Genomic DNA, 22,434 nt, shown 5'->3' with positions numbered 1-22,434 from the left:
TTTGTTGTGATTAATGCTCCTGCCTCAGCCCCTCCCTGCTTCAGTTCCTACTCCAGCTTCCCCTCTGAAGGACACGCTTCCTTTTCTCTAATAATCACCTTCCCTAGAAGCCAGGATATGGAAAGGCACGCCATCCTCTCCTTTTCCCTCTGTAGCCATAAAATCTAGCTATGAGTGACCAGTACATCTGTTTCTGTTGGCTCCAAGAGGCCCAGTGCCCTAGGGATACAGAGGCAAAAGCTCAGAGCAAGCCTGTGCCCACATCTGGCTCGCAGGGGTTGCGTAAGGGCTCATGGCTTCTTGATCTCCATTGCACAACCTCTCTGCTTGAGGTCACAGTCTACCCTATGCCCAGTTCTGCCTGTCACCTCCACTGCAGGCTGTTCCAATGCTCCCCTCATAGGGGCACCCGTGCCTTCTGTTGATGCTCTGCCTTTTCCTGTAACCAAGGTGGTAGGTGCGGTGTGTTGAGCTGTATCCAGTTAGCTGGAAGACCAGTTTTCCCCCCACGGTGTCCGCCTGGGCTCTAAGGATGAGACTTTCCCAGGCAACCCCACCAGCCAATGCGCACAACACAGAAAATGACAGTGCAGAGCACAGACAGACACAGGGTTCCATCTGCTTTGCTCTGCTCAAGGGCAGAGCTTCACTTTAAAAGTGCTAGCAAGGATTCCCACTGGACATTTGTCTTGGCTGGGCTAACATTAGTCTTCCAAGCAACTTGAGCTCTCAGGCCCACCCTTGTAGACAGTCCTGGCTCCCCAGAGCACGCCAGCCCTGCGTCTACTCACCCGCATCCCTAGTTCAATGTTCTCTGCACCGTACACCTCCATGCCTGGGTCCAGCAGGCCAATGTCCCCGAAGTACTCCCGGTCCACCACAAATGAGCAGCCAATCATGGCAGGTGTCCTGGGGAAGGAGAGATGGAGAATGAAGCTGTCACCAGGGTCTGTCCCAGAACCCTACCTGCTTGTGAGACCACAACTTCTCTGCCCTTCTGTATCCCCATGCTTCTTATTCCTGCTGACATCAGTGAGCCCTGGGTATAGTGGGAAGCCATTTCTCCAGCTGCCATGGACCTGTCCTTGTATGCCTTAGATTCTGGCAGAACAGTACAGACCAGAGTCTAAGAGCTTGGGGTGGGTTGTATGACTCCAACAGACACTGCTTTCCACAGGTCACACCTAGTCTTCCTCCTCCAGTGTTGTGTCTTGCTGGTGTCTACGGATTCGGGGTTACCTGGGCACAGTTGTGTACATTGTACACCGCCCCCCCCCCCAGCTCCATGAACCTTTACTGATGTCAGTCTGAGTGACGAGCTCCGAAGTTCCGGAGCTCACAGCTATGCAGCTGCGGTGAGCAGACTGCCAGCTGCCGTGTGATATTTCAGTTTAAACACACACCCTTCAAAATGGCAGCGAAAAGCCTTTCAGCATTTTTGTTGAAATCATGAATGGATATGCTCATTATCCAGGTACCAACAAAATCCATCAATGTCAGCCAGGCAATCGTGACGCATGCCTTTAATTCCAGAAGCACTTGGGAAGGCAGAGGCAGGTGGATCTCTGAGTTCAAGGCCAGCCTGGGTTTACACACAGAAACCCTGATTCAATAAAACCAAAAAAAAAAAACCAAAAAACCAAAACCAAAACAACCCATCAATGTGCATATCCCCAGGAAACAGTAGCATGGAGAAGCAAGATCGATAAAGGTCCAGGTGGGGGTGGAGAGTGGTGGCCACCATCTTGATGATACTTTGCATGTGTGGATGGATAGGCAAAGGGTGGAGTGTGTTAAGTCTTCCGGGAAGGATGAAAAAGACTGAAAAGATGGAGAAAGCAGCGACCTTATGTAGACCACAGGGACTGTGACCCACATAACAGACTCTGGCCTGCAGACCACAGGGGACATGAGGACTGTGACCCACATAACACACTCCAGGCTTCTAGGCTTTTCATGAAAGACTTTGCCTCAGCACAAAGGCATCCCTCAGCATCCAGAGCTTAGTCTCTCCCAGTCTGATACTGAACGAAGCCAGTGGAGGCTGCTCATGCCTGAAAAGACGTTGATGGGCATCAAATTTATCAGAAACATTCTGTTCGTGTCGACTGAAACGCAGGGGTGAACTCAGAAGTATTAAAAAACAGTTGTCCTTTTATTTGTGCTAAGATATTATTTTGTTGTTGTCCACAAAGCTCACAGTAACAAGATTTTAATAGCACCTTTGAATTTTAGCAGCAAGTACTCAATTTAATAGCAAGTTCTCGATTGGTTAAGACCCAATGTCCAACAGGAATGTCTCTCATCTTCTTAACAACAATAACAATCCCAGGATGATTTCTGATGAAGAGAGGTGCCAAATTCCCCACCAAGGCTATTATAGCCAGTAATGACTTTTTATCATTGCTTGGCTCCAAAATAAACAGAAACTCAGGAGGACACGCTGTACGAGTCAGATGTGCTGATTTTATTTGCATGAGGAATTCTTGCTGTGATTATAGAAGAACAGACCCAAGCAATGCCTCAGATGAGGTCTTCTCAGGCTGGGGGATGTGCTTGATCATTATAGGGGTAACCCCCACTTCTGCAGCACTCAGAGGACAGTAAGGCACAGCAACAGGTCCCGAAGGGGCCTAGGAGATCTGCTGGTCCCAATACCAGATCATCTGCCTCTAACCCCGTCTTCTGGACCTGTAAGATCCACTAGAACCCCCCATGTTTCTGTTGTAAAAAGTGGGTCACCCCAAATGGCTTCTGCAGTTGATTGATAAATGATGGTTTGTGCAGAGCAGAATATTATTTGGCTGTTACTGGAGTATATACAGCCACCAACAGTCAGGCCAGGTCAAGGAATGGCCAGGGAGAAACTGGCTTTTGGTGGGTATATCTGAGTCCTCATTCTCATGTCCCCTCACCTTTCCAGACTTCTCTCCTCCACGTTTCTCTTTCACTCCTGGTAGTTTTATTATTTGGGTAACACTTGACTCCAATATCCTATTCCAGTTACATAGTTGGAGAGCACAGCAGTGATTCTGGAGGCCCACGGGAGCCGTCCGCAGTGTGACGATGAGCCAGAAGCACATTCCATGGGCACCTGACTTGTAGAAGCTGTGGGTCTGTGTGGAGGTCACAAGCAGTCAGTTCAGAACCAGTGTTCAAAACTGGGAACTTTCTGGTATTTCTCATTCCCAACACAACCTGTTAAATGACCTCCAGTTTTTCATGGAAGGCGATAGAGGATGGGATGTTTGACTGTGTAGGGAAGGTGCTTTCTCCTTAGGATCTGGTCAGGGTCAGGTGGTTGTCGTCGTCGTCGTTGTCGTCGTCGTCTTCTTCTTCTTCTTCTTCTTCTTCTTCTTCTTCTTCTTCTTCTTCTTCTTCTTCCTCCTCCTCCTCCTCCTCCTCCTCCTCCTCTTCCTCTCCTTCTTCCCTCTTCCTCCTCTTCCTCCTCCTCCTCCTTCTTTCTAAGCTTGAAGGTAATTTTATTAGAATTTTACAAGTTAAATCTCAGGGGCAGACAAATGCCCTTAATCCCAGTTCTGAGGAAGCCCAAAGGCATCCTGATATACATGTCAAGTTCTAGGCCAGCCAGAATTGCATAGTGTGACCCTATTTCAAAAGGGTGAGGGGGCTGGGAAGGAGGAGGAAGAGGAGGAGGAGGAGCAGGAACAGGTGAAGGGAAGAGGGGAGGAAGGAAAGGGGAGGAGAGAGAAGGGGAAGGGGAGGGGAGAGGAGAGAAAGGAGAGGGGGAGGAGAAGGACGGGAAAAGCCATGCCCTTTACTATTTGAGTTAAGATACCATGACAGAGAAGCAACCAAGTGGTGGGACGGCTTTGGAGAAAGATCTAAAAAGCCCAAAGAGAGGGAGGGCACACCCAGACTTAGGCTAACATCAGAAAGAGAGAGACAGTATCAGAGAGAGAGAGACTTTCTGAGAGAGACCCTCCTCAGAAAGGTGGGTAGACCTGCTAGAACCTCATGGAAGTAGAGGTTATGATTGTAACAGGGGCAGGCTTTCCAGGAAAGGACAATACATGATCTCATTAAAGGTTAATTATTCCTTCCCTCTCTTTAGCATGGCGTTAGGTGAATCTGACTTCCTAAAGGATGGTCCCTTTAGCCAGGTCATTGCCCTGCTCAGGCGGCTTAATTAAGGAAGGAGATCATAGCATGTCTCTACCCACAGGCAGATTCCATTCTACTGCCAGTCACACTTTTGAGGAATCAGCATAGATCTCCTCATGTGAGAGAAATCAACCTTGGTCAGGAGCAATAATCAGTCCAGATCCTCAGCTGTGAGAAGCCACACAGGACCAGGCGCCACTGCTCCTGACAACAGAGTAAAACGCTGTCTGATGGGCTCTGTCTTAGATTTCTGATCCTCCGAAGCGAGCCAGATTCCTCCCTGTTACTCCTGATACCATGGAGTGGGTGAGGTGAAAAGTGAGGGTTCTTCCTCCTCTGTTGCTCCTGCTGCAGCACTGTGAGGAAGGTGAGACCCGCCCCCAGCGTCACTCACACCCCAGAGCGAGGGAGGAGAGAGCTGACAGGATTCTCCCCTGTTGCTTCTGCTCTGACACTGTGAGGGAGGAAACCTCTGACAGGATTCTCTCCCACACTTCCTCGTATTCTGGCAGCGAGGGAGGCAGTGTCTGACTGGATTCCCTGTCTCTCCTCATGTGCCACAGGGAGGGAAGCAGTGATGGGTTCCCCACCCTCCTTGCTCCTCGTACTCCAGAGTTTAGGGAGATGAAGCCTTAGACTCTCAAGCAGGAGAGACAATAACATCAAGACAGTTGATGACACCAGATGCATCAGACCAGCTCCAACGGCAAATCCACGGGGGAGAGGATGTCTGTTAGTATCCTCTCCTCTCCTCTGTGACTCCCCCATTCCCTTCCAGAATAAGGGAGGCAATGTCTGCCAGAACTCACCCCGGGTCAAAACACTTGGCTTGTTTCTACAGTGAGCATTTTTAAAATTGTCATTGCAAGCCTTTTTGTGGGCTGTGTGTTCATTCATTTTTGAAAAACCTGCCAAGAATAGAATGTCCGGATGATACAGAGAGTTCTTGCATCTTTACAGGAGACGGCAGTTCTCCAAAGTGGCTTCCGCTAGCCAGGCATGTGCTTCTGTGTGCCCTGCCCCCTTAAAATATTACTGGTCTTCATTTTAAGCACCCTTGTAGGTATGTGGTGGTGTCTCTGCATCTTTTCAGCTTGGGTTTCTGTGTAGCATCTTCCAGTGCTTAGCCATGTGCTTTTTTTTAAAAAAAAAAAAAAGTGGTATCTGTTAAGTCAGCCCCATTAGTTAGCTCGATTTTGGCAGCAGGGTTAACGGCTCTGGGATGATTGTAATAAAGGGTTTTGGGAATCGGCGTCCCACAAGGCTCAATCAGGACATCAAGCTTTGTTCTCCACTGTCTCTTGCATATCCAGACAGAGCCTGGCACAAATGTGGAAGATGCCTCCCATTGGGCCTCGCTCGGACTTCTTCTGATTTCTAAAATGTCATACACGAAGCATTTATCTTGCTACTAATTGGGATCATGAGATGAATCTCGAATGAAGAAAAAAATAACCTTCAGACTGTCACTCTCTGCTTCAATGAGCCCCTTGGGACCCATCTGTGGGCCTGTGCTTTTGGGAAGCTTGGAGCCCAGAGCCCTGCCTAGGAAATCATTGCAGCCCAGGCAGCTCCAAGATTCCTGGTCCATCTTTGAGAAAATGACCTTGTGGAGCTAAGAGGTTTAGAGAGATGGCACTTGGCCAGCTCTGGAAGCTCCTTAGTCTTAGCACTGTAAAACCATTTCCTCTGAGATGACGGTTTTGTTTTGTTTTGCTCTGCTCTGCCCCTCCCCTAACCCCACCTTCCATGCCAAATGATTTCATCTCACAATGCCCGAGTTCTAGATTTACTACCTATAGCTCTTTGTCAGTGGAAAGGAGATGAGCAAAGCATTTCAATGCACTAGTTCTTCAGTCTGCAGGTTCAAGCTGGGCACCAGCTTGGGAGGCCTCAGAAGACCCTCCTACAGGAGCGGCTGGTCCAAGGGACCGCAGCTGCCTGCAGCATTCTAACCAGAAGGTGCCATTTTTACCAGGAGGCAAGGAGGTCATCCTACCAACTCTCACAACCCTGTAGGGAAGTAGGGCAAGGTGCACAACAGCAGCCTGGGCCCAGCAGGACCTGGAGATGTTCAGTCACTCCAAAGACAGTTCTGGAGCCCAGGTAGGTCCCCAGGGGAAAGTGGATGTGAAGGTACAGATTTCCCAGGGGCTCATCAGGTGGTGTGGCTGGAGGTGGAGCTACCCCAGAAAGAGCCTGAAAACCACAGAGACTGTCCTAATGGGAGCAGGCAGGTGAAAGAAAACTGATTGAGTAGGGGAACATCAAAACCAGACGAATGACAGGTAGCAGCAGGGTCTCCCACAGACAAGCTCCCATGTTCCCTGTAGGACAGAGCCCATAATTCTTTTGGATGAATGGGACTCCCAGATCTCATGAAATGGTGGAACTTGCTCCTGAGTCTAAAGAACCAATTAAAACTAAAAGAAAATGCTCCCTAGGGTAATGTGAGGTCAGGGTATTCATTACCTTCACGGAACACAGTCCAGTCATGGGCTGTCCTCTCTGCCCACACTCAGGGCTTCTCCATGGCTGCCTCCTCTGCTCTCCGCTGCTATCTGCTTTTCTGTGTCTCTATCTCTCCTCCTCTCTGTCTCTCTCAGTCTCTTTCCTCTATGCCTCTCTTTCCTCACTGTCTCTCTATCTCTGTCTGTCTCTATCTGTTTCTGACTTTCTCTGTCCCTGGCTGTGTTTTCATGTCTCTGACCTTTACCCTTTCTTTGTCTCTCAGTCTGTGTCTCCCTCTGTTGCTGTCTCTCAGTCTGTCTTGTTTTTCCGTTTCTGTCTCACTCTCTGTCACTCACTCAACCTGTCTGTCTCTGACCTTGCCTCTCCATTGCTATCTCCTCTAGTCTCTCTCTTCCTCTCTCTACCTCTCCTTTCTCCAAGATCACACAGCCAGACAACAATCTAATCTGACCTGGTCATCATTCTGGACTTGGATCTGAGCCAGCCCTGTCCATGTCCCCTGACCATGGCTATTCTGTAATCTTGGCACTCCCTGCCCCTGTGAGTAGGGACACTTGGAAACGATTCTCCCTTTGGTGTTGAGCCAGCTTTGGTGGAACTTCCCAACTCCCACACTGACCCTGGCTCACCTGATGGGCGCTGACTCGTCACCTCGGTCCAGCCAGTCCTGCGGAGGGATGATATACATGCACCACAGGCCCCAGTTGTAGCCGTGGGCGGCGCTGGCGTACTGCTGTACCTCAAACGTGCTGTACTTGATGTTGTCGATGGCTGGCAGGATGATGCGCCGGCGGTCCTCCTGGATCCGTGCGAGGGCGGGCTCAGCCCTGGGAAAGGTACTGGCAATGAACAAGAGCCTCCCAAACCCCCCTCGGCAGCCCAAGGAAGGAGCCCCACTGGCCATGAGTTCAGACCCTTCAGCTGGGCCTGGTATCTAGCTGAGCGTAGGACCCAGTCAGTCATGGTAGACTTGGATTACTAGGAAGGGCTAACCCACAATACTGCCCTGACCCAAGCCTGGTCACCTCCATGGGTCAGCTAGGGCCCTGGGACTACACAGAGAGACTTCTTAGCCTAAACCTACTCTTCCTTCTATTCCTGTACCTGTGGTAAATATGTCCATTTTCAAATGTTAACTGAAGATCTGTTGTGGGCCACACTTACTGTAACAGATTGCATTCATAAAATTAAAAGGAAAAAAATTATCCACGCCTCATGGTGCTTACATATACTGCGTGCGATGCACAGCCTACACAACAGACCGTGGTTAGGGGGATGAGGGTGACGAGGCTTGGGTAGAGGATGTGTGGGAGGGGAAAGGCGCTATGGAAAACAGGAAGCGGTGAGCGGGGTGAGCGCTGAGTTCTAGATGATACCCAGGGAGGAGTACTCTGAGTACTGAGTGGGAGGATGCTAGGGAGCGTGGATGCACAGACAGAGCAACTTCACCAGCCATCTGCACATGTCCAGTATGCATGGGGATGGGCCATAGGAGAGAAGGGCAAGAGAGGCTCTAAAGGCCAAGGCAGCAGGTATTCAATCCATGACATCAGCTGGGCTGGTGCCTATGCAGTGTCTTGGAGGGGACAGGGACAGCCCCAGCCTTTAAAGACATATTATCTACCACAAGGACAAGGTCAAAGACATGTAATCTACCCACAAGGTAGAGAGCTGTATCCAAACTGGGTTCACCTAAGATCTGAGATTGAGGTGACTAGTGGATTGAGGGTCTGTGTGCTACAGCAATGGAAGGATAAGGAGTCAGGGCCGTATGGGGAGGGCCCATCACCTTATTCTGTCAGGGGCAGGCTTGTCCCTCTAGGTGAGCCTCTATTGACCTACCTCATCATCAATGAATGAACAAAGCCCACCAGAGACACTGCAAATGCTGTTTCTGCCATTTCTGTAGGATCTGCAATAAAGGCCATGCTAGGAGCATACTATTCCCAGGTAGTGGGGATTCCAATAATGAAATTATGAAAATGAGAGTCATGTAGGTAAAATGCATGTAGTCATGCATTCTGGCTGATAAATTCAGCTCTCCTAAGTGCCTACTATACTCAGGGAGATGATGGTAGATAGTGTCGGCTGTTGTAACGGTGCACAACCCACACCACAGTACGAGGAGACTCTAGCGGAAGGGTAGCTGGTGACGTGTGATTCGAGGATGTGACAGAAAGATGAAAGAGAGAAGAGCCGCATCACAGAGTGGCAGAGGAGGGAGGCATGGGAGTATGGAGAACAGAAGGAGGCAGGACTGTCAAACACCCGTTGAGCACAACCATCTGAGTCATAGCCAGGGTATTTGAGATAGCTGAGGTATCATGGTAGCTCTACAAGACAAGCTGCCTCCAAGGCAGCCTGTCTGACAAGCCAAAATGGGTGAATCAGGAAATGCTGTTCTACTATCAGGAGCTAAATATATCCAGAAACCCCCAGTTCCCTGGGGACCCTCAGGGGCTCTGGGACCACACACGGGTGGGTAGTTCCACACACTTGTGCACTGAGCCCCTCTGTAGCTCTCAGGCCCCCAACCCCAAGGTTGGCACCATGATGAATTTCTCTACTTAAAAAACGAGTTGGTGGGCCAGTGAGATGGCTCAAAAGGGAGAGGTGCTTGCTGACAAGCCTGAATTCAATCCCTGGGACCCACATAGTAGAGAGAGAGAATTGATCCCTCTAACTTGTGCTCTGATCGCCACACGTACACTGTGGTGTGCTCCTGTGTGTGTGCTCACAATAAACAAAAAGCAACTTAAATTTCTTTTTTAAATGTTGGAGAAGGGCTGGAGAGATATCTCAGTGGTTAAGAGCATTGTCTGTTCTTCCAAAGGACTTAAGGTCAGCACCCAGTAACCACATGGTGGCTCACAACCATCTATAATGGGATCTGATGCCTTCTTCTGGCATGCAGGTGTACATGCAGATAGAACACTCATATACATAAAATAAATATATACATTTTAAAAAGGTGGGAGAAGTAATACAAAACTCTGCGTTTTTGTTTCTCCTGGAAATAGACAACTGGATGTTCCCAGTAACTTGGTCCTGTGTGGTTCCTTCACTGTTGTCTTAGTTAGGGTTTTACTGCTGTAAACCATGACCAAGATATCCCTTATAAGGATGACATTTAATTGGGGCTGGCTTACAGGTTCAGAGGTTCAGTCCATTATCATCAAGGCAGGAGCATGGTGCAAGAGGAGCTGAGAGTTCTACATCTTCATCTGAAGACTGCTAGCAGAAGACTTGCTTCCAGGCAGCTAGAAGGAGGGACTTGAAGCCCATGCCCACAGTGACACACCTACTTCAACAGGGCCACACCCACTAATAGTGCCAATCCCTGGGCCAAGCATATACAAACCATCATAATCCACTTCTTGGCCCCCATAGGCTTGTGAAGCCATACCTATCCATAACAAAATAAAAAATACATTTAGTCCAACTTCCAAAGCCACCATAGTCTATACCAGTCTCAAAAATGTTAAAAGTCCAAAATTCAGAGATCATTTAACTGTAATTCCCAAAGCAAGACAGGAAACTAGCTGGGCAAACCCCGAACTCTGCATCTCCATGTCTGATGTCAAAGCAGTCTTCAGATCTCCAACTTTTTCATCTTTGTTGACTGCAACAAACTTTCTCCTGTGCTGGTTCCACTCCCTGTTAGTAGTTTTCCTCAGCAGATAGCCTAAGGCATTGGCATCTTGAACATCTTGGGGTCTCCAAGGCAACTTCAATGTTACAGCTTCTTGTTTCAATTTCTGGGATACACACGTGATATTCTGGGCTTCTCCAAAGGGCTGGCGTCACTTCTCCATCTCTGCCCTCTGCACTCAAAGCTCAGGTTGATCCACTCCACTGCTGCTGCTGTTCTTGGTGATCATCCCGTGTTACTGGCATCTCCAATACAATGGGGTCTTCCACTACAACTAGACTTCACCAACAGCCTCTCATAGGCTCTCTTTATATTGCTGAGCTGCAAATCCTTTGCATGACCCGTTCAGTCCAGGGCTGTCAACTGCAACTGAGGCTGCACCTTCACCAATAGCTTCCCATGGCCTCTCACAGTGCCAAGTCTCAACTGTTCTTCATGATGCCTTCATGCCTTCAAAACCAGTACGACCTGGGTGTCTCTTATACATTACCAAGTCCAGCTGCAGCATGAGGTACATACAAGCTTAGCTATCTCTGGAACACAGCTTCTTTGCACTCTCAGAAAACACTTCCCAGATGATTTCACCTCAGTGATGCTGTTCTCTTCTTAACCAGGGATAATTTCTTAGCTCCAGCTAACCAGCATCAATTGTCCCAGTAGTCTCTTCAATTTCTCACTCTAAGACCAGAGCCAAATGGATGAAACTGCTGAGTTCTGCTGCTTGCTAGGGCTGGAACATGGCTCCATTGTTCTATTACATTATTGCTTTCTGTTTTCCAGCTTCTTCACTGCCTAAGCTCGGCAATCCTGGAACTTGCTTGGTAGATTGACCTTGAACCCAGAGATCTGCATGGCTCTGTCTCCTGAATGCTAGGTATGTACCACCACACCTAGACTTAAGCTTTTCTTCACCTAGAACCTGCTCTGTCCTAGGCTGGCCTTGAACTCAGAAAACTGCTTGCCTTTGCCTCTTGGGATTAAAGGCTTATATTACTATGCCTGCACCTAAACTTAGCTGGGTTGGAACTTGCCCCAACGTCACTACTCCCTTAATTCAATTTAATATCCTTGAACACAGGATTCAGCTTCATTTCGCTTCCTGGTGCTCCTTTAATACTTGAACCATACATTTTCTATTTTTCCTTTCTCAAGTTGCTATGCTTGTTTAAAATGCTCTTCACGAGACTTAACCAGAGAACAAAGTCTATGATGAGCATTTCTGAGACTTCCTTTGTCAATGCAATTAATCTGAATCTCTTCACTTTAGCCTCAGGCAGACTCTTCAGATAATGGTAAAAAGCAGCCACATTTTTTTTTTTTAACTGAAGCACAACAAAACAGTTTTTACTCCATACATTGAAATTCTCCTCTGAAACCTCTTGGGCCAGGTCTGCACAATTCAAATCACTTTCAGTAATAAAGTCTTCCATATTCCCACTAGGATGGCCCATTAAGCCCCATTTAAAACATTCCACTGCTTTCCAAATCCAAAGTCCCCAAATCCACATTCTTCCAAACAGAATCAATACCCAACTCCTGGTACCAACTTCTGTCTTAGTTAGGGTTTTACTGCTGTGAACAGACACCAGGACCAAGGCAATTCTTTTTTTTTTTTTTTGGTTTTTTGAGACAAGGGTTTCTCTGTGTAGCCCTGGCTGTCCTGGAACTCACTTTGTAGACCAGGCTGGCCTCGAACTCAGAAATCTGCCTGCCTCTGCCTCCCAAGTGCTGGGATTAAAGGCGTGCGCCACCACACCCGGCTCCCAAGGCAACTCTTATAAGGACGACATTTAATTGGGGCTGGCTTACAGGTTCAGAGGTTCAGTCCATTATCATCAAGGCAGGAACATGGCAGCATCCAGACAGACATGGAGCTGGAGGAGCTGAGAGTTCTACATCTTAATCTGAAGGCTGCTGGCAGAATACTGGCTTCCAGGCAGCTAGGATGAGGGTCTTAAAGCTCACATCCACAGTGACACACCTACTCCAACAAGGCCACACCTACTCCAACAAGGCCACACTTCCTTGGACCAAGAAAATCACAACTGTGAACCCTGAGAGGCTCTAAGACTCAGGTTTGGCACAGGGACTTCCTAGAAGAGCCAGTGACCAGGGTTCTAACAAGGGACAGCAGGCCAGGTGGAAGCCAGCAGAGTAGTGCAGCCACACATTGAGGGACACCTGGCCATAAGGAGCTGAGAGGGGACAAGATCCTCTCTAGATCCTCAGAGATCCTCTGATCTCCACATTTGACCAGAATGCCCAGGCTGACAGAGGACAAATGCTGGCTGTCTTCAGCATCAAGTGAGGGGTTTTCATGGTGGTGGCCCTGGGGGCAAAACTATTCCTGGACACCTCCCCTCTGCCACACCCTGCTCTCTGCACCCTCTGGAACCCATTCTCCTTCCTCACAACACCTTGCCCTAATGTGGTCTTGGCATCTTGTCTTATGGTCCCAGCTGCTCATGTGACATGCATATATGTGATGGCAGGTACCACTCTGGGATCTTGACATGCACAGAGACTGAGATCCACAGCAGAGCCACAACACCCCCTTCTCCATATGAGAAACGAAGACCATTCAGGAAAACTCTGCCAGCCACACCAATAGGTACAGCACAGCCCACATAGATAAATAGCTGGGAACCCTGGTCACCTGAGGAGGGCTCACTGAAGCACAAAGCTCCCTGTTGTTCTGTCTGCCTAGCTCCTGCCCAGGGTCAGCAGGAAGGACATGCTCTTTTCTAGCAGCATGAGATAAGGAACTAACTCTGGCCCCAAGCCTCTGACATTGCTTCTTCAGGATGTATCACTTGCTGGACAAAAAGACACTGTCCTCAAGGCATTCTTTGCTGAACAAACATGAGAAATCCCAGGACAGAGATGCTGGACCACTCAGCCCCTGTGGATGTCTTGGGCTTACACAGCCTTGCTCTGGTCTAAGGTTCCTGCCTCCACAACCACAAGATCCCAATCCACACTGGAAGGATAGATAGATTGTCCCTGTAATAGATATCTTGCATACCTGCTGGCTTATGACCACAGGATGGGATTGCCTCTTCACCTCCTGACCACAGGGCTCCATTGGTTTCTCATGTGAGCCCAGTTATTTCCCTGAATAAGAAGTAGTTTCTAGATCTAGAATTTCCCACAAGGTCAAGAAAAATACTTCCTCTTATGCCAAACAGCTATCAGCAGAGACCATCTCTGGAAACCTCCAGAGTCACAGGCCCCACCCAGCCTTATGTGCTGTCTGATCTGAATCCACACTGTATGTTCACATACCCCAGCCCTTACCAGCCAGTGTTGAACTCCACGTGGGCATCAAAGAAGCCAACGATGGGAGCCGTGGCCACCTTCCATCCCTGCAGCCGGGCACGGATCAGACCTTCCCGACGGCTGTTGCGCACAACCTTCACGAGGCCTGGGTACCTTTTGTGAACATACTGGTCCAGATTGAACTTGAGTTCCACTGAAAGGGAAAGGCACGTGTGTTAGCATGCTACACTGGCAAGTGCCTGAGCCATGTCTGGGATGTTCGAGCCCTGCTCCCAAACTGGAGTTTCAAAAAGGTACTGTGAAGTCACATTGGGTTGGGAGAGATCCAACATACTGGACAGGACCCCAGTCCTACGAATCTGGGAAAGGTAGCAAAGGAGAAAATAAGAACAGCTCAGATCAAAGTGATAGAGGTAGCATAGGTAGCAAGACTGGCAGATTCACTACAAGCAAGAATGTAGACCTTGTGCAGATGAGGTGGGAGCCAGCAAGGTCCTTTCACACAAGGGAGTCACTTGGTAATGATGAGATAGGACACCCTGATACTGCTGCAGTACAGAGGGACTGTGACAAAGCCAAAAAATGACACACACCAGACACTAACAGATAATGTGATTTGGTTGTCTTTGTGACATGTCTTTATGTGTCAAATCCACAGAGGAGCAGGTAATCAACTGGTTTCCATGAGAACACATTCAGTTTGGGATGATGAAAGAATTCTGTGACCATAACATGATGGCCTATGCCTGTGATCCCAGATCACTCAAGCAGGTGAGGCCAGAGGATCTCTGTGAGTCTGGGATCGGCTTAGGCCATGTAATGAGTCCCAAGCTAGCCTGGGCTACAGAATGAGGCTCAAAAGACCTCACCCACCCAACAACAGCTCTGAGGTAGAGGTGGTGGTTGCCCAGCATGTATATCCTCAATATTATTGAACCACACACTTGAAGATGGTTAAAATGATAAATGAGGAAGTTTCTAGATTGGGTTAGTTGAGGTGGGAGGCACTGCCCATGGAGAGGAGTGATGGACTAAATAAGATGGAGAAATGAGCTGAGTACCAGCACTGATCTTCTCTGCTTTCTGAGTGTGGATGTGACTAGCTGCCTTCTGTGCCTTCCACCATGCTGTCTCCATCACAATGCACCATAGCCTCAAACTGTGAACCAAAACAGACCCTTCCTTAGGTTGATTTTGTTAGATATTCCGTCTCAGCAATCTGTAAAGTAACTAATGCAGGCCCGTTGGTAGTTGCCTGGAGAGGAAGGTGCACAGAGGACTGTGTGCCAGCAACACAAAGACAGAGCAAAGGGTCATATCCCAGAGCCCCGTGTGTTGCTGGCAACAGCTGACGATGGAAGGATACACAGCAAGGAGCTTTCCCAGGCTGCACCTCCAAGCTGTTGCTGCTCAACTTAGCAACTCAACTCTATGGCTTCAAGCCCCTTGTTAGAAGCCACTGGCTGGGATTGCTCCAGGAATCCATACACCCAAGAGCTGGTGTAAAGCCATGTGCTCGACAGCACTGCCCTTAAGGCATCAAAGCCACTCACCGTTGTCGCTGTTATCATCCACCAGGATGACTTCCTTCAGGAGCTGGGAGGGTGTGTGGTTGACCACACTGTGCACAGAACGAAGGATGACTGAAAGTGCCTCGTTGACAAAGATGAAGACCACGGAGATCTGGGGCAGGTCTTCAGAATACGTTATCTGTCTGCACCTGTGGGAGGCATGGTGGTCACCAGGGGTGCTGAGGGAAGCTGGGACTGCAGTGGTCACTGTGGGAGGCCAACCTGGCAGGTTCCAGACCCTGAAGCCAGCAGAAGGGCAGAAATGAGGCAGCCAATAGAAACCAAGAAATGCTACAAAAGAGACAACCTTTGGAAGTTGCAGCTTCTCACGCACTGAGCCTGTGCCTGCCCACATTAAGTCTTTTATACTGCAGGATGCTTAACAGGTTAGGACTAGGGTTTGGAATCAGGGTTAGGGTCGGGGTTGGGATTGGGGTTAGGGGTTAGGGGTTGGGGTTGGGGTTGGTGTTGGGGCTAAGGGTTAGGGTTGGGGTTAGGGTTAAAGTTAGGTGTTGGGGTTAGACAATGGAGGTTCATGCAGTCTATTGGATGGAGCTGTGCTGCTCACCCTCAGTGTATTTCCAGTGGTTGTCCATTGTCTCAGAGCAGGAGGAACTGGTTGAAGACATTATATAACCTGTATAGTCTCTGCTCAGCTAGCACCTGCCATCTGAGAGCCATCAGGGCAGACAGAAACATAGGCCATGAACAGCTGTGTACTTGTGTCTCACAAGGTCTGCTGAGCTGGGGGAAGTATGTAGGAGCCACCTGGCTGTTGGGAACAAATGTGCTGGGGTACCACAAGAGTCCAGTGAAAACAACAAAGGGAGCAAGCCTCATGCTTCTGGTGGTGCAGAGGGAAGGGCAGAGCTGGGAGAACCAAGGCTCTGCAGTTGGAATCCAGGACCAGAGGCAGAGAGCCTTGGGATGAAGTTGAGCGGGGGAAGTCATGTTTCAAACAGAAGCAAACACAGCTGACAAATACACAAGGGTATGATGGAACAAAACCCAAAGGCAGAGATGGAAATATTGGAAGGATGGGGAATTCAAGGTCACCCTTGGCTATATAGTAAGTTTTAGCCAACGAGAATGTGCTGGCTAGTTTTATGTTAACTTGGCACAAACTAGAGTTATCATGGAACCATAATGTTGAAAATGTCTCCATAAGACTGGCCTGTAGGCAGGGCTGTAGGATACTGACTTAGTTATTAATGTGTGTGTGTGGGGGGGGGGGGCAACCCAGATCACTGTAGGTAATGCCATTCCTAGGCAGGTGATCCTGGGAAGCTTAAGATGAAATAATCCCAAGTTTATTTCTCCAAGTTACTTTTGGTTATGGTGACTTATTACACCCTAAGATATTGGGATACCTAAGACTCTGTTTCAACAAAAATCCAACTCAGGGCCTACAGAGATAGATAGTAGTTAAGACCACTAGCTGCTCTTCCAGAGGACCCAGGTTTGATTCCTAGCACCCACATGGTGGCTCACTACCATCTGTAAGTCTAGTTCCAGGGGATCGAATGCCCACTCTGGCCAACATGAGAAATGCCTGTGGTATACAGACATACATGCATATATGTAGGCAAATCACCCATAAACATGAAATAAAAATCCAAATAAGAAAGAGAAGGAGCGAGGGAGGTCAGGTGGTTTACACTGGTAATCCCAGCCCCCAGGAGGATGAGGCAGGAGAATCGCTGTGAGTTTGAGGTTAGCCTGGATACACAGAGCATTCCAGACCAATCTGGGCTAGACTGAGATCCTATCTCAAAATAGCAACAAATAAACAGATGAAGGAGGAAACGGAACTCAGGAAATGAGGTGAAGCAAGGGATGGAGCCCACTGGAAGCTGTTAGACTCTGCATACAAGTAAATAATGTCTCCTTCACAAAGGAAACACTGTTTGGACTTAAACACGCCTACCTTTGTTTGATACAGGATGCTACAGGAGAGATGTGCTGGGTGGGTACCACCTAACCCCTTTGGAAGCAGGAGTGTGAATGGGGACCATGGGTAAATTGTGGCGTGACAATACAGTTACAAGCCCTTTTCACCAAGAAGGGAAAGACTGAATGGGGGATACAGGGCTGCACCAAGCATCAGCATCTAGAACAGCACTGAGGATGGGGACAGGAGGCAGCAGGAATTACACAACATCTTCCTGAGGCACTTGCCAAATCCAATGACCTGACTTCAGTCCCTAAGACCCACAAGGTGGAAGGGAAGAAATTATTTTTACGAGTTGTCCTCTGACTTCCAGACATGTGCAATAGCATATGTGCCCTCCCAAAACCAATAAATAAATAAATAGACAAATAGTGTAAATATATATATATGTATGTATACACATACATATATACATATACATACATACACACACACACACACACACACACACACATATGAAAAGAAAATCACAGGGGCACACAATAGGCAGCCTCCTACCCAACCTCTGCCTCCTCCTCCTCTTTACATGGGATTTGGGGGGGGGGGTCCATCCTTAACTAATCACACTCATAGTAGCTCTGCTTCCAAGTGAAACATATGGAGGCTATAGGTTAATATTTCAAAGTGAATTCAGGGGACACAGATTAGCCTGTGGCACTAGGAACAGCAATGTTCATTCCAGATTCAGACTGAGACAGTTGAAGGGGCTCTTGTGTCACTTGAAAACAGGGATGGCATTAACCTCTTTGCAGATTCAGTCTTTTCAGCCCAAGAGCCACAAACACCCTGTTAGAGATGAGGACACTTTCTCTCAGCTGCAGGGATTCAAACTCAAGCCAGAACACAGAAGGGATGCCCCGTACATAGCATAGTTAAGGACCCAGCCTACCCCAGCCATCACCGCCTTCACGGCCAGGCTACACATATCTGAGCCGCCTGTGTGACTTTCAAGGGACAAGTGCTACGTAGCACCGCATTGATATGGGCTGCGTGTGCTTAGCTCCAGAGATTTCATCACTCAGAGAAATGCTTCCTGACAAGAAGACCTAGGTCCATTTATCCGTGGAAGGAGAAAGTTGAATGCATGATTTTCATGAACTTGCAGAGCATGTAAAACAGAGAAAACATTAGCAGGTTTGCAGGAGCTGCAGCCACCCAGAAGGGACCCCAGTGCCCTCTGTGGGAGGAGTGTAACTGTTTCCTGCACCAGGAAACTGCAGGCACCTGTCACTGAGTCCGTCATTAGAGTTCCTATCCATGATTTACCCTTATTGCTGCTGAAGTTCCTTCCTAAAGAGAAGATGCAGGATGGAAATAAAGTCTATTTCTCCTCCTAAGGTTCCAACAACAAGCAGGCACAATTCCACCAAAGTTCACCCCAGGGAACCAGTGAACCAGCTGGGCTTTCTTATAGAGTGCAGGTTACTTACAGGGCTGTGAGTGCTACTCTCAAATGGCCACACTGGAAAGTCTTTCATCAGCAGGGACGTTGACTCCCCACAGCCTCTAATGAAGCCTCTCTCAGTCTTCTCTGGCCTATATACTTTAGCCCCTTCCACGTGGAATCACAGCGCACCAACAGGTAGTAGGGTGCCTCTAGACACTCAGGCAGCCATCTTGTAAGGGCCTCTATGAGCGGATGTAAATAGTCAAGAAGCCCAGCTGGGGTGATTGTCTGCACGTGGGATTGTGGTTGGTTTGCTTTGCTCCAAGGACAGTTATGTATAACCCTCACCCAGCACACAGACCTCACGACTGTGTCCCTCACCCATGCCCTCTGTCAAGGTCTTCTCTCTTACTCCTTCACGAGAGGATGATGGTAGACATCCAGGCCAAATACCATTTGAGCATCTGCAAAAGCCCTGCTATGTTCTATCAGGAGGCAGTAGCAGGTTGGACCGGGATGGAATGCACTAATTCTCCTTCTGTTTCTGGCTTAGTTGTCTCGAAGCCCATGGATTTGGCTATGGGCATGTGCACTTGCTCCAAAGAACCTTCCACCCACAAGGACTGGTTCATTTGGGTGTGTGCTTTGAGAGTATCCTGTCTCTGGTCCTCAGCCTGTCAAGAGCTATTGAGAGGGAGAGATCCTATCTCCCGGTCCATGGGGTCCAGCCTTGGCTCACTGCCTCCACTGAGGAAGGTTATACTCTTCTCACATTCACCATCCACTGGACTGGGAAATGGGCACAGGACACTGTACCCCTGATCACCTGCAGAAGAGCCAGGGTCTCCCAGGAGTGGAAGGGTAATGGATGGGCTCTCCACAGATACTGATAAATATCTGCCAAGCAGAAGCATGGTGTGAGATAGCACGCAGGACAGGACAGTGACCCTGTTTGTCAGAACCTGGCCTCATGGCCAGTAGATCCCAGGAGAGATGGTAGGAAGTGTCTTCATTCTGGCTTGAATCTAATTTTGTACTTCTCTCCAAGAATGACAGTCAGAGATAACGACAAGGCAACAGAGTCAAGAGAGAAAGACCGACAGAGGGAAACACAGAGAGAAAAAACAGACACGCGGGACAACAGACAGTGTGACGCAGTCCTTTAAACAAATACAGAAATGAGTAGCTGCTGGCTCACACCTGGCTCACAGACCCCTGAGCTTTCGCCATTTGTCTCATCTCTCAGATTCCATATCCCATCTTGAAAGCTCAGGTGTGACACAGAGCTGAACCCATTCCACCTTTGTTCTGCACCCTCCTTATGGACACTGGTGTGGGTCTGACAAATGTCCTTGCTACTGCATATTATAGAGAGCTATGTGTCACGTGCCCTGGAGGTACCTTGTCCCTCTTCAGACAAATGACAGCTTTCAATATGGAGTCAGTGTGGTGCTCTGGGCTGCATGTGTGAAACGTGTTCATGAGGTAATGTCTCAAGCACCCCGTGCTGCCTCCTAACCTTGGGTTCCCTAGAGTACTGTGTGTGCTGAGATAATGCTCAGGAGATTTGAGATTCCAGGACTCAGAGAAGAAAAGACTGAACCTTGACTCCATAGCACCAGAGTGTAAGGGACCCAGAGGCTCCTCCCAACTTCAGTAGCATCCTGTCTGCCAGAGAGGAAATAAACCAGAGCTTAGGCCTTCTCGTGGTTAGCCACACTGCCTTTCTGGCCTGCCATGCACCAGGAAGTGGTGGATATGTTTTGTCCCCACTCCTGGGCTCAGTGTAGTGCTGTCCCAAGCAGAATAAAGCAGTGTGTTCAACCATGAGCAATCAGCCAACTAGTTTGCCCATCATGGCTTTTCCCTCCCATAGCTGGCACAGAGTGGGGTTTCTGCAAACCCATGGTTGAGCATGAGTTGGATAGAAGGGTGAAGTCGAGGCTGGGAAGTATACTAAAAGGGCCATGTGCCACAGAGATTCAAGCTCATAATGGGGAAATAGGAGAATCCTGCCTGAGAGACAGCAGGAGCTGCACACTTGCCAAGAACTTGAGCACCACTCCCCAGATGCCCAGATCATCGGTGCTAATGGAAATGCACGAGGCTGCCCCTTGTGCCCTGGAAAAACAACTGTGAGAATGACAAGAAGCGAAGTGTCCCCAAGAGCCACTGGCTGCGAGGCAACGGGACCCATGTCTCATGCCAGGCTGGGCCTCAGCAGACAGGAAGTTGCTCATTTGGGAACTATGCCCTCGTTTCTGGGAATATTGTACGAGGAGATTCTTGGAAGGCAGGTCCTTGGGGACTGCAATTCTGCCATGCTGCATGGCAGAGTCCTGCCTTGCTGGGAAATACACGCTCATCCAGAGTACACACATGAGTAACACAGGCTCATCTAAGCAGAGCATACACATGAGTTCAAAACCCTCAAGTAGGCAGTCACCTGTGCTACTGCCTTCTCACCACCATCTAAGAAGCTGAGGAGGAGCACCTCCAAGGCCAGAGGAATGAGACAGTAAGGACCCAGAGACTAGGGGTCCCTCCTGTATCAAATTGTCTTTCACAGACTGAGTGCATCCATCCATCCATCCATCCATCCATCCACCCACCCATCCATCCAATGTTGCTAGAGGCAAGCCTGCCCTACAAAATACCCACACCTATGCACACACACACACACACACACACACACACACACTGTGGCACACACATTTGCACAGATGAGCACACATTTCCGAACCTGCATGTCCACATTCACACATGTACACACAGCATTTTGCCTGGAGACCCAGACACATCCCACCAAGACCTCTCCAGTTGGCATGTTGATGACATGTGGGACACATACATTTACACAGTGCCTGTCCCTACAGTTAAGGACAAATGGCCACAGACACACGTCCATGCACAAAGACTGAAAGCCACAAGAACCAAAAAGCCGAGGCAAGCCCACACGTTCTGCCCACCATCCTTCTTCTCACAAGTTCAGACTCCCTTTGGGAACATAGACACACTTCAACCATGCGTCAGAAGCAAGACACACAGATGTAATAGACGCACACAGGACACTCTCATACCACCCTCTCTCACAGGGAAACAGGAAGGGACCTCAAACTAGTGAACCAGCCACTCAGAGACAGGCAAGCCCTCTCTGGCCTCACAGAGGTGTAGGTATGTCCCTTATCCTTCAGGCAGTGACAACCCTCAAACCATTTGTGGGTCACTGGTGCTGGCAGATCACCCAGGTCCAGGTGACACTTTATATTCTGAGTCAGCTCAGCTCTTGATGTTCTCTGTTGACCTTCAGACTGAGAAGCCCAGAGCCAGCCCTGGGCTCTAACTCCAGTGGTCTGCATTTAAGGATGTAAGGACGATGGCTTTCATTGTCAGATTAGGTTTCATAACTCCACTATGTGGTATCAATCAGGGACAGTTTTGGAGTATCAGAGACAGTTTCTGGGCTGGAAGCAAGTCCTTCCAGCTGTCCTGCACAGCCCTGCCAGAGTATAAACCTAGGCAGAGAGAGCTGGTAAGGACTAGCTGTGCATTCAGGACAAGGACTTGCTGTCCACAGCTCCACACCTACTAAAAACCAGGGCCAGGAGTGGGGACACATGCCTGTCATCTCAATACTCAGAAGGCTGAGGCAGGAGGACTGTGACTTTCAGCCCAGCCTGGACTACATGAGGAGATCCTCTAGAAGACCACCACCAATCAAAAATGAACGGACAAAACAACTGTGCCACAGAACACAGGTCAAGGGGTGTGTCTTCGGGGAACTCCAGCTGCCCTGAGATCTGCAGTGTCCAAAATACCCCTGATCCTCACAAGGACCAAGAGCACAAAGAGGCGGAGGTGGGGTGCGTCCAGTAGACGGTGCAGATCTATCTGCCAACCTGAATCCAAGGAGCTAGCTCAGCCTTCCGTTTGTCATGCACTCAGTCCGCACTTATCGGAGCTGACAGCCAAGCTGTTCCTGGCTCAGACCATGAAT

At 49.0% G+C, this 22,434-nt stretch overlaps 1 protein-coding gene across 2 annotated transcripts in view; it reads right to left on the bottom strand.

The window, feature by feature from the left end:
• Galnt9 (polypeptide N-acetylgalactosaminyltransferase 9) overlaps window positions 1-22,434 on the bottom strand; it is a 77,352-nt gene that overhangs the window by 17,894 nt on the left and 37,024 nt on the right. For both annotated transcript variants that reach the window (XR_389273.3, NM_198306.3), the window contains exons 3-6: window positions 15,082-15,248; window positions 13,547-13,721; window positions 7,227-7,424; window positions 792-909 (exon numbers count right to left, since the gene is read on the bottom strand). Coding sequence is in view for 1 of the 2 variants with exons in the window: in NM_198306.3 (NP_938048.2) it covers window positions 792-909; window positions 7,227-7,424; window positions 13,547-13,721; window positions 15,082-15,248 (658 nt within the window). In the remaining variant the exon portion in view is untranslated. The remainder of the gene's footprint in view (window positions 1-791; window positions 910-7,226; window positions 7,425-13,546; window positions 13,722-15,081; window positions 15,249-22,434) is intronic.

Source organism: Mus musculus, chromosome 5 (genome assembly GCF_000001635.26).
Source record: "Mus musculus strain C57BL/6J chromosome 5, GRCm38.p6 C57BL/6J".
NCBI classification, from domain to species: Eukaryota; Metazoa; Chordata; class Mammalia; order Rodentia; family Muridae; genus Mus; species Mus musculus.
This window is presented reverse-complemented; position numbering and strand designations above follow the sequence as displayed.